General features: G+C 36.0%; 1 protein-coding gene across 1 annotated transcript; it reads left to right on the top strand.

The window, feature by feature from the left end:
- Nucleotides 1-510: 510 nt before the first annotated feature.
- On the top strand, nt 511-8,794 carry LOC148016366 (putative pectinesterase 68). Its single transcript, XM_087664555.1, has 5 exons — nt 511-1,481; nt 3,711-3,900; nt 4,448-4,654; nt 5,865-6,100; nt 8,409-8,794. Exons 1-5 carry the CDS (start codon nt 967-969, stop codon nt 8,560-8,562), a joined length of 1,302 nt encoding a protein of 433 aa, XP_087520681.1. The 5' UTR covers nt 511-966; the 3' UTR covers nt 8,563-8,794.
- Nucleotides 8,795-15,461: the final 6,667 nt, after the last annotated feature.

The raw sequence follows: 15,461 nt of genomic DNA, 5'->3' as shown, positions 1-15,461 counted from the left end.
TTGTGCAACAACTGGCCAAGATGTGAGCTAGATTCTTTTTCGAGATCGATGTCTTAAGATGGTTTTGAATGAAAAATGGTTGTTTTTCATAACATTGTTTGTAAACATTGAATACAACTCTTTACATAAAATTGAAAGACCATGCACATACGACACCCGAATAAGCTACATGGGTAGCGGACATACAAGGTACACAAACGTGAGTGGCATTGGATTCAAATGGGTTACACTTCCCAGATTCAAATAGTTGTTAAGAGCTGCACGTCATGGGCATGGGAGAACCCAAGTTAAGTAATATATGCTTGTCATGCAACCACCCTTTTTGCATGGCCAAGGCTTTTTTATTTAGAGGGAGGAGACAACGACTAACAACACAAGGAGGCCGCTTAAAAGCAAGTTTAGGTAAGACGGTTGCTTGTGTCAAGCTTGTGACTTAATTCAAGGGGGGACTAAGCCGCATTGGCTGAAAGCCCAAGCAACTTAGCGGGCTTCTTCTTCTTCTTCTTCTTCTTCATCATCATCATCTTCTGTGTCCTCTCTCTCTCTCTCTCTCTCTGCCTGTGAGAGAGCTTCTTTAGTGTGCCTTTCTCGTCACCACAAGACCTTTGGGAAAACCTGAGAGAGGCTTAGGCTCGCAGCAACGTCTTCTTTCACTCTTCTTATGGCTAACTAGCTTTGCTTTATTATGAGCTAAGCGTGCACCTTTTGTTTGCAGCAGCTGGGGTTTGGTTCTTTACCCCTCCCTCCCCCAGTCTACCACAATTCGACAGGTTCTTGGATACTGGCATGTGATCATTTCTGAGCTCAAAGACTCTGAGAGAGAGAGAGAGAGAGAGAGAGGACTAAACTGTCAAAGAAAAGAGAAGCTGTCCTCGGAACCAAGATGGAGCTGCAGTAGCTGTACGTGATTTGATCAGCCGCAGTACCTGCAATCCTTGATGTGATTTCGCAGTGCATGAATTAAAGATGGAAGGAACGAGGCGAGGGAAGAGGGTTCAGGCTATCGTGGTATATTATGTGGTCTTTCTTGCTGCGGTGATGGCGAAGAGTGGAGGGGTGGTGGGGAGGGTAAACCAAGGTGGCGGGGGCGAGAACCGCAGTCAGGTTACGGCGGCTCAGGAGGGCGAGGCAGGTATGAACCGTGGTTGGGTTGGCGTGGCTAACCAGGGTTGGTGGGGAGGTATGAACCGTGGTGAGGTTCGGGTGGCGAACCAGAGCGAGAGGACGAATACGCTGGACGTGAATGTGGGGAGGCGGGAGAAGAAGAAGAGGAGGCGGCGGGATCTGCTGAAGCGGCTTTACGAGGCGCTGTTCCAGTTCACGCACGCGCGCCTGCGCCCATTGCATCGCCGGCCCGTGCGAGTGATCGTGGTGGACCCCGCGGGGCGTGGCCACTCCCGCACCGTCCAGGGCGCCATCGACCTTGTCCAGCTCGACAACAAATACCGCATCGAGATCATCATCCGCCCGGGCGTCTACAGGTAACTGCCTTATGCCCCCCGGCCCTCCCCCTTATAGGGCCCCTAGCCTCTCTCTTACTCTATTTTTCTTTAATGTATCTGCAACAAAATTTTAATGCGAGTCCTTACTAACCATTATCAACAATGTAAATTCATTTATTGTATCTTTCTTCAAGAAAAGAGTAAGGAAAATAGGACAATCGATGTAATGCCTCCAACCAAAAGGAGGATATATATATATATATATATATATATATAGAGAGAGAGAGAGAGAGAGAGAGAGAGAGAGAGAGAGAGAGGAACCCAAGGAAAGAGGAAGAAAGGAAAAGAAAGGAAAGAAGAAAGCAAAAAAGGAGGGACATAAACCTAAGGTACATTATCATACTTCGAACTTTCCATTAGGTGAAGGGAAAAATGACCATAACCTGAAAAGAGATATGATGGGTAGGAAATCATATATAACTTTTGCACAATTAATAGAGTTATGTCCTAAAATGAGAAGACAATGGAAAAAATTAGTAAGTCCATAAGAAAAGGAAAGGAGGGTAACACTAAGAGTTTTCAGAAAGATCACAAATGAGGTCCCTCTTGGAGGGATGGCTATGGAATCATTCAGAAAAATGGAGGGAAGATTTAAAAAAAAGATCAACAATTCGATGCCTTTCAATTTGGAGTGCTTAACCTAGTTTGAATGTTTGAATTTTGGCTGTAAACGTTAGACGCGAAATGGTTTTTTATATTAATTGAATATCGGGCTTACATCAATACGTGATTAAGGGGCGTCCAAACCCTTATCCATGCATTTTTACAAGTGGTCTCATTTAAACATCCATCTTCATGACCAACCCAGTGGAGCCATAATCAACTTTCTGACATTATACATCATACAAGGTGCTGCATTGTTGGCCACAAGCATGGAACCCATGACCTTGGATTTATTACACCATTTCAGTACCAATAGAGCTAGCGGTTTTTGGCACATTTGGTTGTAAATGTTGTATGAAACTTTGTAAACAATCTAATAATGTGAAAAATTGTGCAACAAATATGGGTGAGGAATCCAACAATTCATTGGCACTCCAATCATGTGCATGAGCACATGAAGACACACACACACACACACACACACACACACACACACACACACACACACACACACACACACACACACACACACACACACACACACACACATGCACACATAAATATGCATGATTCACCCACACACAATATTATGGAACTATCATACGAAAGGGAAAATCCACAATATACAATTTTTTTTCATGAGATATGACAGACACCCCCAAACTCCCATAAGGGTGGAGGGGGATGCCTCATATTAGCCAAGAGAGTGCAAGAGCCACTTATTACTTCAATGCACATGTAGGATTGTCCTTTATGAGTCATATACAACTAGTGAATGACAAGTTGTCTAGTTGGGTTCTCTTTTCATTCCCATTAAAATGCATGATACTTCCATCTACAAAATGTGAACAAGCTTGGACAAAGCCCAACAATAATTAGCCAATATATCATAGGAAACATTCCTCACTATCCATTCCACTCTTTTGACATGCAATTCTGAAATGAGATTGCAACTTGGGGTTTGTGCATTAACTTTTTTAAGGCAATATGCCATCTCCACTACTTGAATTCCATCTTGGCATCCCAAAAGGCCTCTAGTTTTATATTTTATTTTTTAGAGGTATATATTATATTATTTTCTAGTACAATAATCCATGCTTTAGTCATATAATGTATGCTTCTTTCTAATTTAGTGTGTTCAAAGGAGCTTCAAACTCCAAGGGATGTGTCCACATTAGTTATGAATCTCGTCATTCAACATATCATGTATTCTTCTCTCTACTTATTTCTCATGTTAATAGTAATATAAATCTTAAGGTGGTTAAGTTAGACTTTTGTTGGGAAGAGTGACTCTTATTTGTTGAACTTAGCAATTACTATGCTTTATGTAGTGATGAATGCAAGATGAGAAATTGTACTAAATTTTTTACCTTGTAAGATCTATGGTTGCATAGATAAGTATTATCTACCTAGTTGTGACTAGATAACACTAAAACCTTGGTTAGAAATAATTTGGCCATGCTAACCGCTCTAACTTAGGTGATCTTACAAGTTGATGCTATTTGCATTTTTCCAAAACCAATAAGTGTAATCAAATTACTTAAACATTAAGGTGGTTGTGAAAAACAAGTGTATGGAATTGAGGAGTGATGATGGTTAATGCAGGGAGAAAGTATATGTGCCTTATAGAAAACCATTCATAACTTTCCAAGGCTCTGGAAGGGCCATTACAATAATCACATGGAATGCCAAGGCTGGTGATAGAAGTCAATATGGGGATCCTCTTGGTACATTTTCATCAGCATCTGTGGCCATTGATTCTGACTATTTTGTAGCCCGAGATATCACATTTCAGGTATGGATATTCTTATTTTATAGCATGAGGCATCACATTTTAAACACTTGTGATGTTTTCTTATATACATTGCTTGTGTTACCATGGTAGGCAATATTGGTACTGATAAAAGGGAGCACCAATGTGACACCTTACTAAACATAATGCTTCTTTTGGATTCATTTTTTGGGCACGACCACATGATTCACAAGGTGGTTCTTAGAAGAATGAAGTGAGATCATTATTGAGAATTGCTTAATTTTGATGGGGCAAACTTTATACATTAGTTTAATTTTTCATTTCTCTATGTAAGCCAATGTTACATGATGGGTCATAGTTTCCAAACATCATGGCACCTGCATGCATATTCTTTTTGACACACACATCCACCCAATATAATCTTAATCTTGTGTGGTGTATGCAATAGTTATTTCAAGCTCAAGGAAACCTAGCAAATGGATTGTATGGACCTAGTTTCAGTAGATGATACCTACTATATGCATTGCACAACTTTTAGATTACACTTATTGCATATATTGCATGATCTAATTGGATTGTGACATTGCAGAATACATCACCATCTCCCTTGCCAGGAGCACAAGGTATGCAAGCAGTTGCATTGAGGATCTCGGGTGACAAAGCAGCCTTCATAGATTGTAGGATGTTGGGTGCACAAGACACATTGTTTGATCATGTCGGGAGACATTTCTTTCTAAGATGCTACATAGAAGGAGCTATTGACTTCATATTTGGGGACGGAAGGTCACTATATTTGGTAAGTTAAACCATCATTGATTCAAACAAGAAAGAAATGATGTTGTAACAAAATAATCTCTCCTACATTAACCTTAGGTTGGTCTCACACATATACCTTGATGCATACACACATACTTACAAATACACACATTGTGTATGTGCTTGTACACATACACATACACATACACATACTTTAGCTAGTATGTGCACACACATTTACATTTAATGTAGCTAAATATACTGTGAAATTGTCCTTATCTTCCTTCACTATCATTAGTCTAACCCCATCTCTTGAGAATTGATAGAAACATAGTTTGTTGACCCACTTCTAAATAAGCATTCACATGTTGGCTTGCACCTATCTTGGGTGTTGATGATGTGAGTACATATACTCTATTACATAGTCTAGATTATGCATCGGAGGTTGATGATTCTAATATTCTTTAAGTGGACCATTGTTAGGATTAGGATTGTACCATTTAATATATTCCTCTTTCTAGCAAAAATATTATTGATTATTCTACACGATTCAATTATCTTATTAGTAGTTTATAATTCAATTAGATATCTGCCAAAGGATATTTGTCTAATGGAGGATTGTTATTCCTACCATTGAAATGTCTTATCACTTTACTTATAACACCACTTTGATATCCAATGTAACTTGCCAATTGCAACAATAACAAAATGGTTGTTGTTTACTTATAGATAAAATTTTTTCCATTCCTAACTTTGTTCTACTTTGTTAGATGATATTTGAATTGTTAACAATTAGTAGTGTATTTGTAGTAGTTGTAAAGTGATATACTATGTTATTGATGTTACCATTTCAAAAAGCACACACAACACACGTGTGCATGTATCTGTGCACACACACAATGAAACAAGCACAAGTATCCTAACCCTCCCTCCCCTTGCCTCGCGTGTGCGCGTGCGCACGCACGCATGCATGCGTGCACACACACACACACACACACACACACACACACACACACACACACACACACACACACACACACACACACACACACACACACACACACACACACACACACACACACACACACACACACACACACACACACACACACACACACACACACACACACACACACATGCATGCATGCACATGTGCACACACACACACACACACACACACACACTCTCTCTCTCTCTCTCTCTCTTTGAACAACTCTCATTACTCATAATTGTTGGATGGGTTGCTGCAGAGTTGTGAGTTGCATGCCAATGCAGTGACTTATGGTGCCATAGCTGCTTCTCAGAGGAACTCACCAGGAGATAACACAGGGTTCGCATTTGTGCAATGTAGGGTGACAGGAACAGGGCTTCTATACTTGGGTCGTGCATGGGGACAATATGCACGGATCTTGTTTGCCTATACCTATTTTGACAACATCATCATTCCCGATGGCTGGTATGATTGGGGGGACACTAGCCGTAGAGAGTAAGTTTTGTTTTGCCAAGGTCTTTGAACCCTTTAATGCAAACATAATAATTAGTATTATTAGACCAATCTTTGCATTCATGAAACATAAATATATTGCAATTATAATTTTATTGTAAACATAATTATAATTACTAGGTTAAAAGCTCTAACTTGCTAGTATTTTTGAGGTAGGCATATTTAGAAAATTCCTATATCATGTACATTCAAGTCTCTATAAAAAAATCTATGATATATATTTTTGAGGTAACTTTTAGAGCCATAATGTAGAAAACTCATTTTTGTTGAAGAGTCTTTATATATGTACTTTTCTCTCACTAAGAATTTAACCAACCCTCTATAGAAGAAAGACATTTCCCATGTACCTATTGGTCACAATAGTTGAAAACATTCATTCTTACTTACATGAGAAAAAGCTATGGCTAAGGTTACACACACTTCATTGACTTGAACCAGATACATTATAATAAGTGTAGAAGATAGGTTTTTCATGAGTCCATTTGTATGTGAATGACAACTTGTAGAAAACTCACTCTCAAGAAAATGCACCTATTGTCTAGTTTTTGTGAGGTGTTGCTTGTGCACTTGAGGGGGGATCCACTAAAAAATATAAGAAGTAAATTATGTGGATCCAATAAAAGATTTAAAATATTGCTGGTAGCATTTAGAGGGAATACTCAATCTTGTAGAAAAAGGGTGTACTCTAATCATTGAACAAATCATAGATGAATGAGTTTTTTGGCTAGGCCTTGAATGCATGTGATATCAGGGGTCTCCACATAGTGAAACCTCCTAGCTTGTGCAAGATGTTGTATCATGCACACCAAGCCAAAATCTCATACAACTAAGCACATTTGAAGAATTTAAGTATTGTTCTAGAAAACATCTAAGCTCAAGCTAGTGAGCAAAGAAAGCCTTGTAAAAAGATATGATTGATGATCTTGGATAGACTCATGATTGGTCTAAAGTGAAGAAACCATATAGGTAACCATCCTCTTTATGGTTACAAGGTAAAACATGCCTGCGTTCATTCTTTTTTGGCCACCATAGTAGGTGATTTCACTTACTATGGTTGGGGCATGTGATAGCAAAAATTAAGTAAACATTGCATGAAATGGTATATATGGACAATAATTTTAGCACTAGAATCTAGTTCTTAAGCTAAGCTCCTTGAGGAGTCAATGTGTTATTCATCTACATCCCACATATTATTTTCCTATGTATTTAGTCAAATGCAATTCTTGATCTTTGGCCTACCAACATAGGTAAAGCTCCATTTGCGAGGCCACCTAAAAATAGTTCATACTTGCATTCAATCCCTCAATATAGGGTGGGTCACTTGCGACATCACCCTAAGTGAGTGTATCTCTTGTGACAACATAGGCTTATGTCAACATAGGCAAGATTCTTCTAGTAGGATATAGCCAATTTTGTAGAAAGTGAAGAATCAATGCTTAACACAGATGCAAAATTTTTCTTGGGCTAATGCTTACGAGTCATTTGTGATTTAGTAACCAAAGTTAGAATTGGCTAAAAGTATGGTTTGTAATGTGTAGACATAAAGTTAGTGGTGTGTTCCCATGAATAATATGTTCCAACAACATACTAGAAAGATACACTGGTTTGTAATGTGTAGACATAAAGTTAGTGGTGTGTTCCTATGCATAATATGTTCCAACAACATACTAGAAAGTCGTGTATCGATGTATGTTCATTACTTATTGGTATAAGAAGTACTTACAAGGACTTGACTTAGTCTAAAACCACTATTTTCTCTTAATTTTAAGAAATAGGTGCATGGGTTGATTTTTGTAGAACTTAAAGCATTATTGAGAAGCATGTAAGTCATCTCTAGCTATTAGTTATGTTTATTTCTACATTTTCCCAATGTGTGCCTTAAAGTGAGGTAATGTCATATGTGATTTGAAAGTTTTAGAAAAATGAAATAGAACTCGGGAAATATGATATATTTTCACTTCTTTATGGCTTGCTAGTTTTTTAGGGTTGCAAGTTCCAAGTGAGAACTCAAATGAATGAGATGCTAGAGTAAACTATATCTTGTGAGATGCTAGAGTAAACTATATCTTGTATGACTTGCTAGTTTTTATGTATATGAAAACTCTCATAGAACATAGTTCAACTAGATAAGAATTTGAGTGTTTGTGTGTAAAAAAATGGAAAGCATAGTTTTATCATGCCATTTCCTTAATAAGTTTAGTTAACCATATTCATGAGAATTAGAATGTTTACTTTTGTGCAACTATCTAAGGAAGAGAAAGTAACACATGCTCTTTTGTCCTTTTTAAAGAACTGTTTTCTTTGGAGAATACAAATGTTGGGGTCCTGGTGCACAACCACGATGGCGAGCTTCTTGGTCAAGGCAACTAAGCTATCAAGAAGTGAGGCCTTTCCTTGGCATTGGCTTCATTAATGGCCACAAATGGCTTAACATTCTTGCTTAAAGTATCTCCTTCCTTCTTTACAAATGAGACTATTTTCTTACCTTCACCATTGATCATCCATTCTTATTATACAATTCCATTGAGGAAAGAGAACTATTAAGAGTCCCTTGGTAGGAAGGTGTCCACTCCAATTTGTTTATTCAATCAAAAGAGATCAAATCATTGCATAGACATTGTTTGGACATGCATTATTTTTTTACTCTTTATAATGTCAATCACTATTGCAACTATTTAGCAAAAAAGAAAATCTTAACATGGTTTGCCATTGCTTAGCATCTTTATTAAATAAAATCTTAACATGGTTCTCCAATCCTTAATGTCTTTATATGTTAAGCAATGGTTCTCCAATACTTAATGTCTTTATAATGCCAAGCAATTGCAACCATCTATTAAAGAAAACTTTAACATGGCTTGCCATGCATGTATGGCCCTTATATGCCTTTATCTTTAAAACCAAGCTTATCACATTGCCACTATTAGCCTTGCATTTTCTCTAATGTACCTTTCTTTTTGTAATATGATCATACATAAAAGAGGACTCACAAAAATGACCACAAAATGAGGCACAATTCCTATACATAAGAAATGCTAAATTTAAAAAGATGCAATTTCCACCAAGAACAAATCCGCAATTCTAATGTGAGTTGTATGAAGCATTACTAAAACTAGGTAGACATATAAATATGATCATACATAAAAGAGGACTCACAAAAATGACCACAAAACGAGGCACAATTCCTATACATAAGAAATGCTAAATTTAAAAAGATGCAATTTCCACCAAGAACAAATCCGCAATTCTAGTGAGAGTTGTACGAAGCATTACTAAAACTAGGTAGACATATAAAACATTGGTAGAATCCTCCTCCGCTTGCATGTGTCATCCACTACCACACAAAAGCATGCATATCATTTGGTTGTTTAAAGGAAAGGCTAGGGTAACCCTTAAGTCTAACATGAGACTTCCTTTGCAGAGTGAGGCCTTGCTTTCTTGAAAATTCAAATACACCATTAAAGCATGTTTTTTCTAGATATAAAAAACAACAATGCAATATATTGTACTCTTACAGGTATCAAATATGTAACCCCAAAGCTCACATGAGCAATTTAGAGGCATCGAGGAGGCATGATGATGATAAATGTTTTGATTTTTGTGTAAGATTAGTGACATATTGGTAACGTTACTCATAGTCCTCATATTTTTACCACATTTGCACAACCATAGAAAGGAAGAATCTAACACATCTGGATACATTTCAACACATGAAAGATGAATGTGGCCTAAGTGTGAGGTAGGTTTCGCTATGATCATGGAGAGTGCTTGATAGAATAAGTGTTTTGCAATACCCCATTTCATTGAGCTTGAATTCCTCAACAATTTGGTTCCATTGATGGGATGAGATAGAATGTACAATGCTTGGCATCCCTTTTTCTTGGCAGAATAGGGCATGTAGGAAGATTGAGCATTCTCCTCTCCTTTGTAGTGAGCATGACATCCTTAAACCAATAGCAAATTGACACATTATGTTTCAAATGCTTTGGATAAGTTAAAATAGAGAAAATGAATGACAAAGCAATTGTTGGAGTAGAAAGTAGAATATTCAAATTTTGTATTGCTTGCATCTTGCATAGATTTGGATATTCGTCATTCAAATGCTCAAAGATTAAAATCACATATTTTGGTCTACCCTTGAGGTAAGGTAGGAGAATTTACCTTGAGGATAAATTTTCTCTCATTCAAATGTGAGCATGACTTCAAAATATCACTATTTGGTAGGCTGAGTTCCATTGGACTTTGATGAAGGATTTTAAATTTACTTGTCCAAAGTCCATCACAAATCCACCCACAAGGTAAAAACCTCAAATTTACCTCAACGCTCCGTATTCAAACTAGTTTTTTGCATTGCAACACTTGACATTAAGGCGTATTCCACCTTTTCTCTCTTTGGTAACATGGGCGCTCAATCTAGAGGTCATCTCCATGATTGAGGAATGTGTTTTGGGCCTTAAAACCAACCTGAACTGCTCAAACCCCATATGGAAGTGTTTTCTACACTTGTGTAGAGATTTCCATGAACTTGAGATCTTGTATGCAACAAGTGCTAGACACATCACCAATTACATATTTGCACTAGTCAAAGGGAGCATTGCTTTGTGCATAGAGGGTGCATAGAATTCAATCCATAAATAAGACCATGACAACTATGTCTCAAGTAGGAATAGGTAAAGAACCATACAAACTAAGTTATAAGAGTCTTTAACCAACTATTGCAATGTTAGCTTCTTGTGAATTGTGAATGGAGAAGGATTTGAACTTTTGGTCTTGTATCAGAAATTTTAATTTGAGTCTCAAAACTTGAGAGTTCCAACTTAGAAGTATCCTCAAGGTTAAACTTGACTATTTTCTTGAATAAAAATTCCTCTAAAAGGAAGCATGAGACCGTCAAAGTCAATTGTCAATGATTGCATATGTGATAGCCTAAAAGAACATCTACAAGAAAGTATGGAAATTTTGACATCATTAATAGCTAAATACATGCACCCTCAAAGCAAAAACTAGTAATTTTAGATATATCTCCAAGTGACAAGGCAATGATCATGGCAGTAGTGCTTGAGATCATGTTTAATTTCCCCTTGTGCCGATCCACGTTGTCTTGGCTTATCCCTTTGCATGCTTGCAAAGAGGGGGGATGCCATGTGTTATTTATACTTAATGCCACTAATTGCAATATCTATGAGAGAGAGAGAGAGAGAGAGAGAGAGAGAGAGAGAGAGAGAGAGAGAGAGAGAGAGAGAGAGAGAGAGAGAGAGAGAGAGAGAGAGAGAGAGAGAGAGAGAGAGAGAGAGAGAGAGAGAGAGAGAGAGAGAGAGAGAGAGAGAGAGAGAGAGAGAGAGAGAGAGAGAGAGAGAGAGAGAGAGAGAGAGAGAGAGAGAGAGAGAATCTAAGTCTAATGTTCCATGGTATTCCCATTGAAACCTCATTTTGACACATCAAGAGCATTATGCTTATTTTAAACTTGATTTGGGCTCTCTAAGAAATGCCAATTCAGTTGAGAGAGGTAATTCAAGCATTATAAGAAAATAAGATGAAATTCTAACTTGGTGTTTTGACTTCAAAATTTTGTATATATTTTTATATCTTGGTACTCTTGAGTGGAGATGCTTCATAACTTTAATGCTAGATTGAAATTAGAAACACTAATAATATTCACAAGGGGGAATTTGATGGCTAACATTTCAAAATTTGGTCTTATGTGGATCTTTTGAATGCTAATAATAGTTGGATGGTCATTAATGGTAATTGATGCTAGATTGAAATTAGAAACAATACTAATAATATTCACAAGGGGGAATTCGATGGCTCACATTTCAAAATTTGGTTTTATGTGGATCTTTTGAATGCTAATAGTTGGATGGTCATTAATGGTAATTAATGTGTGGTCATGAGGATAGGTGGTTTCTTTCCATAAACAACTTCAAAAAGTGCTCTACTTGTAGCAGAATGTGGTGTATTATAGTAGGCAAACTGGAGGAGGATAGTTATTTAGTCTATTGATGGTGTAGGATCTAAGAAGATTAAGGATAGTATTATTAGTCGTTTCAGTCTCTGGCCATTGCTTTCAAGGTGGAAAGATGATGTAAATTCCATCTCAAAACCTAGTTTTTCAAAGAATGCTACCCAAAAATGATTGCAAAATGGATCATCATGGTCACAAAGTATGACATTAGGAAATATGTGATGAGGAAAGATAGTATTAATGAGAAGTTTAGCAACTTGTGGAGCAGATAAAGTCTTTTTACAATGAAGAAAATAAGCCTTTTACAGAATCTATCTACTATTTACCAATTCATATCATGTTATGTGGACATTGTGGGAAGATTAGTAATAAAATCCATAGAAATTTATTCCCATGGCCCATTAGGTACATGTAAAGGTATAAGTAATCCATACATTTAATACATTGGCACACAAAGCATTTAGATACAAATTTTGGAATATCATGCTTCATCGCACACAAATAAAATATTCTTTACATGTAACAATAGTAGATTGAATTCCTCTAGTATGCTACATGTATGCAAGTGTATGCATTTGAGTCATTGAAATATTTTAAAATGTAAAATAACAAAACTTTATTTGATAATACAAAAATCCATTCATATAAGTGTAATGATCAAAACACTAGTATTCTAAAATCTTTGCCAAAAGAAAGATAAATCAGAATCTAAAGCATAAGCAAGAATCATTGCATCAAAAATTTGAACTTCAATAGTAGAAATATGATTCAAATACACAATTTTACTTTAATCAAAACCAAGCAAATGATGAGATCCAATATTTTCTGTTAGTTGATGACTCAATGTATCGACAACCACATTAACATGACCTAGTTGATATTAATATGAGATGGATATTTTGAATGAAAGAAACCCATTTAATATGATGGTAAAAAATAAGGGATTGGTTCAATAGGTGTTTGATGGCTTGTTGCTCTATTTTGATGAAAACTTTGGATCTCATGAGATAATATTTCTAGATATCTAGAATACGTACTATACCTAAGAGTTCTTTATTATCATATTATGTATTATGGTTTTGTTCAAAAGGTTTGAGTTTGAGACTCTCATAGGCTATAGAGTGATCATTTTGCATTAAAAATACACCTATTCTTGAACCACTTATATCAATAACTACAAGAAAGAAAGAGTATGAAAAATTTGGCAGTTGAAGGATAGGTACATGGGTCAAAGGATATTTCAAGGTGTCAAAAGATTTTTGTTGATTAGGGACCTATCAAAAATCAAAATTTTAGGCAATAACATGGTTAAAGGCAAATCAATCAATAAAAAATACCAAAGAAACTTATGGTAAAAACCTACCAATCCAAGGAAAGTTCTAACTTCATGCACAATCTTAAGGTTATGCCATTCTCCAACGGTTTGAATTTTCTTAGGGTCTACAATATTACCTTAAGCAAAAACTATGTGTCGCAAATATTCAATTTGATTTTGAAAGAATGAGCTCTTATCAAGCTTTGCATATAAGTGATTTTTATGCAATAAGTCAATCACAATACTAAGATGTTTCTTGTATTCCTCTTCTGACATACTGAAAATAATTATATCACATCAAGGAAAATAATCACAAAACCTTCATAGTCCAAAAAAATCATTTATGCAAATGCAATTGGTGCATTAGTCAAACCAAAAGGCATTGCAATAGTTGTAGCAAGGGTAAATAAATAAAATTTCAAGGAGAAATCTATTAATAATCAATACCCAACATACTAAGGCATAATAATAAATTTATAGTGACCAAAATTTATTTTAAATGCGGTCTTAAATATATTAGCTACATCCATACGAATTAGTGATATCTTGATTTGAGATCTATTTTGTTGAAGATTGTTGCTCCCTTAAGTTTATCAAGCAAATCATCTACTCCTAGAATAGGGTACAAAATTTTAACAGTTATCTTTTTTAAAGCTCTATAATCAATGCACATCCTATAGATTTTATTTTTCTTTTCAACCAACAAAACAAGTGTACCAAAGGGAGGTAGGACAAATCAAACCCTTATTCAATGTTTCGGTTACTTGTCTTTGTATTTCTTTTGGATGTAAAGGACTTTGTTATTGACTTTTATGCAATGGAGTTACCCTATGGAAAAGCTCTATCTTATGATCTAGATCTCCAATGAGATGGTGTCAATTTAGGTGAATAAATCATCCACAAAATAATGCTTGTAAGAATTCAATACTTTTTGCTATGTAGGTCTTAAATGTAGAAGTTTCAAGAGATTCTACTTCAATGAAAAAAAGCGTACATGTCTCTTGTTGCTTTTTAAGTGCTCTTTTAGCTTATATATGACCAATGTGGAAACACCTCAGTTTTAGGGTCACAAGTCAAAGGGTGAGTATGGTAGTCAATGTCAAGAGTGAATTGATGTCTAAAAGGCATACCAAGGATGATGTATGATGAATGCAGAGGTGCAACTAGGGAATGCCGTTTCTCTTTATATGTACCCATACAAATCTCTAGCCCATTGATTGCCCATGTTTCATTATATCTAATGCCTTGATGAAAAGTAGATTTAATCTTATAAAATGAAGAACTAGTCTAAGTTGTAGTCTCCTAACCATTTTTTTGAAATAAAATAACGAGAACTACTATTTTCATGTAGAATAGTAACATTAGAATCCCTCACAACAGTACCTTTTATCCTAAGCAAAGTATGCAAAGAAGTAGGTATACCTAGTTATTCTTTAATCAACACCTCTTGTTACTGTAATGTGTTTATAGTCCAATTGAGAGTGTAAATAGGTACATCTTAATGTTGTGCAATTGAGCCATGTCTTGAATGTTGTTGGGTGAAAGTTGAACTTGACAATTCAATCGAAAATATCTAGGTTTTCTACAACAATGACAAGTAGACTTAAGCCTTTTATTTTGAATAGTAAGGTTTTCAGTTTGAGGTTTTACCTTGTTGTTTGCATACCTTTGTTCATTACAGTTTGATTGGAAATTAGAGGATTGGTTGGGTGAAAAAAAATTAGGATGATTAGGAACAAAAGGTTTCTTTTGGTTGTGATTGTTGTTGAAAGGTTGGGATAGATGAGATTGTTGACTATGAAGAATCTAAGCAATGGAATTGGAATCCTTTTTTTGCATCATGGACATAGAAAATAGTATTTTGAAGTGAAATGGGTTTAAGAGAATCTAATTTAGCTTGAATACTACCTTTGTAGTAATAAGGTGGGAGCAGTATCTTAAATATTTCTCTTCTTTTCAATATATGAAAAGAATTGGTTGCCAATGAAGGAAGAAGAAAAAACATTTAATAAGCTTTGTATAGCTCAAAATATTTTATAGCTTTTAGCTTCTTCTCAAATGGTTAC

This window comes from Lygodium microphyllum, chromosome 23 (assembly GCF_053477565.2).
Source record: "Lygodium microphyllum isolate KBCC chromosome 23, Lygodium_microphyllum_v1.1.10, whole genome shotgun sequence".
Taxonomy (NCBI): domain Eukaryota; kingdom Viridiplantae; phylum Streptophyta; class Polypodiopsida; order Schizaeales; family Lygodiaceae; genus Lygodium; species Lygodium microphyllum.
This window is presented reverse-complemented; position numbering and strand designations above follow the sequence as displayed.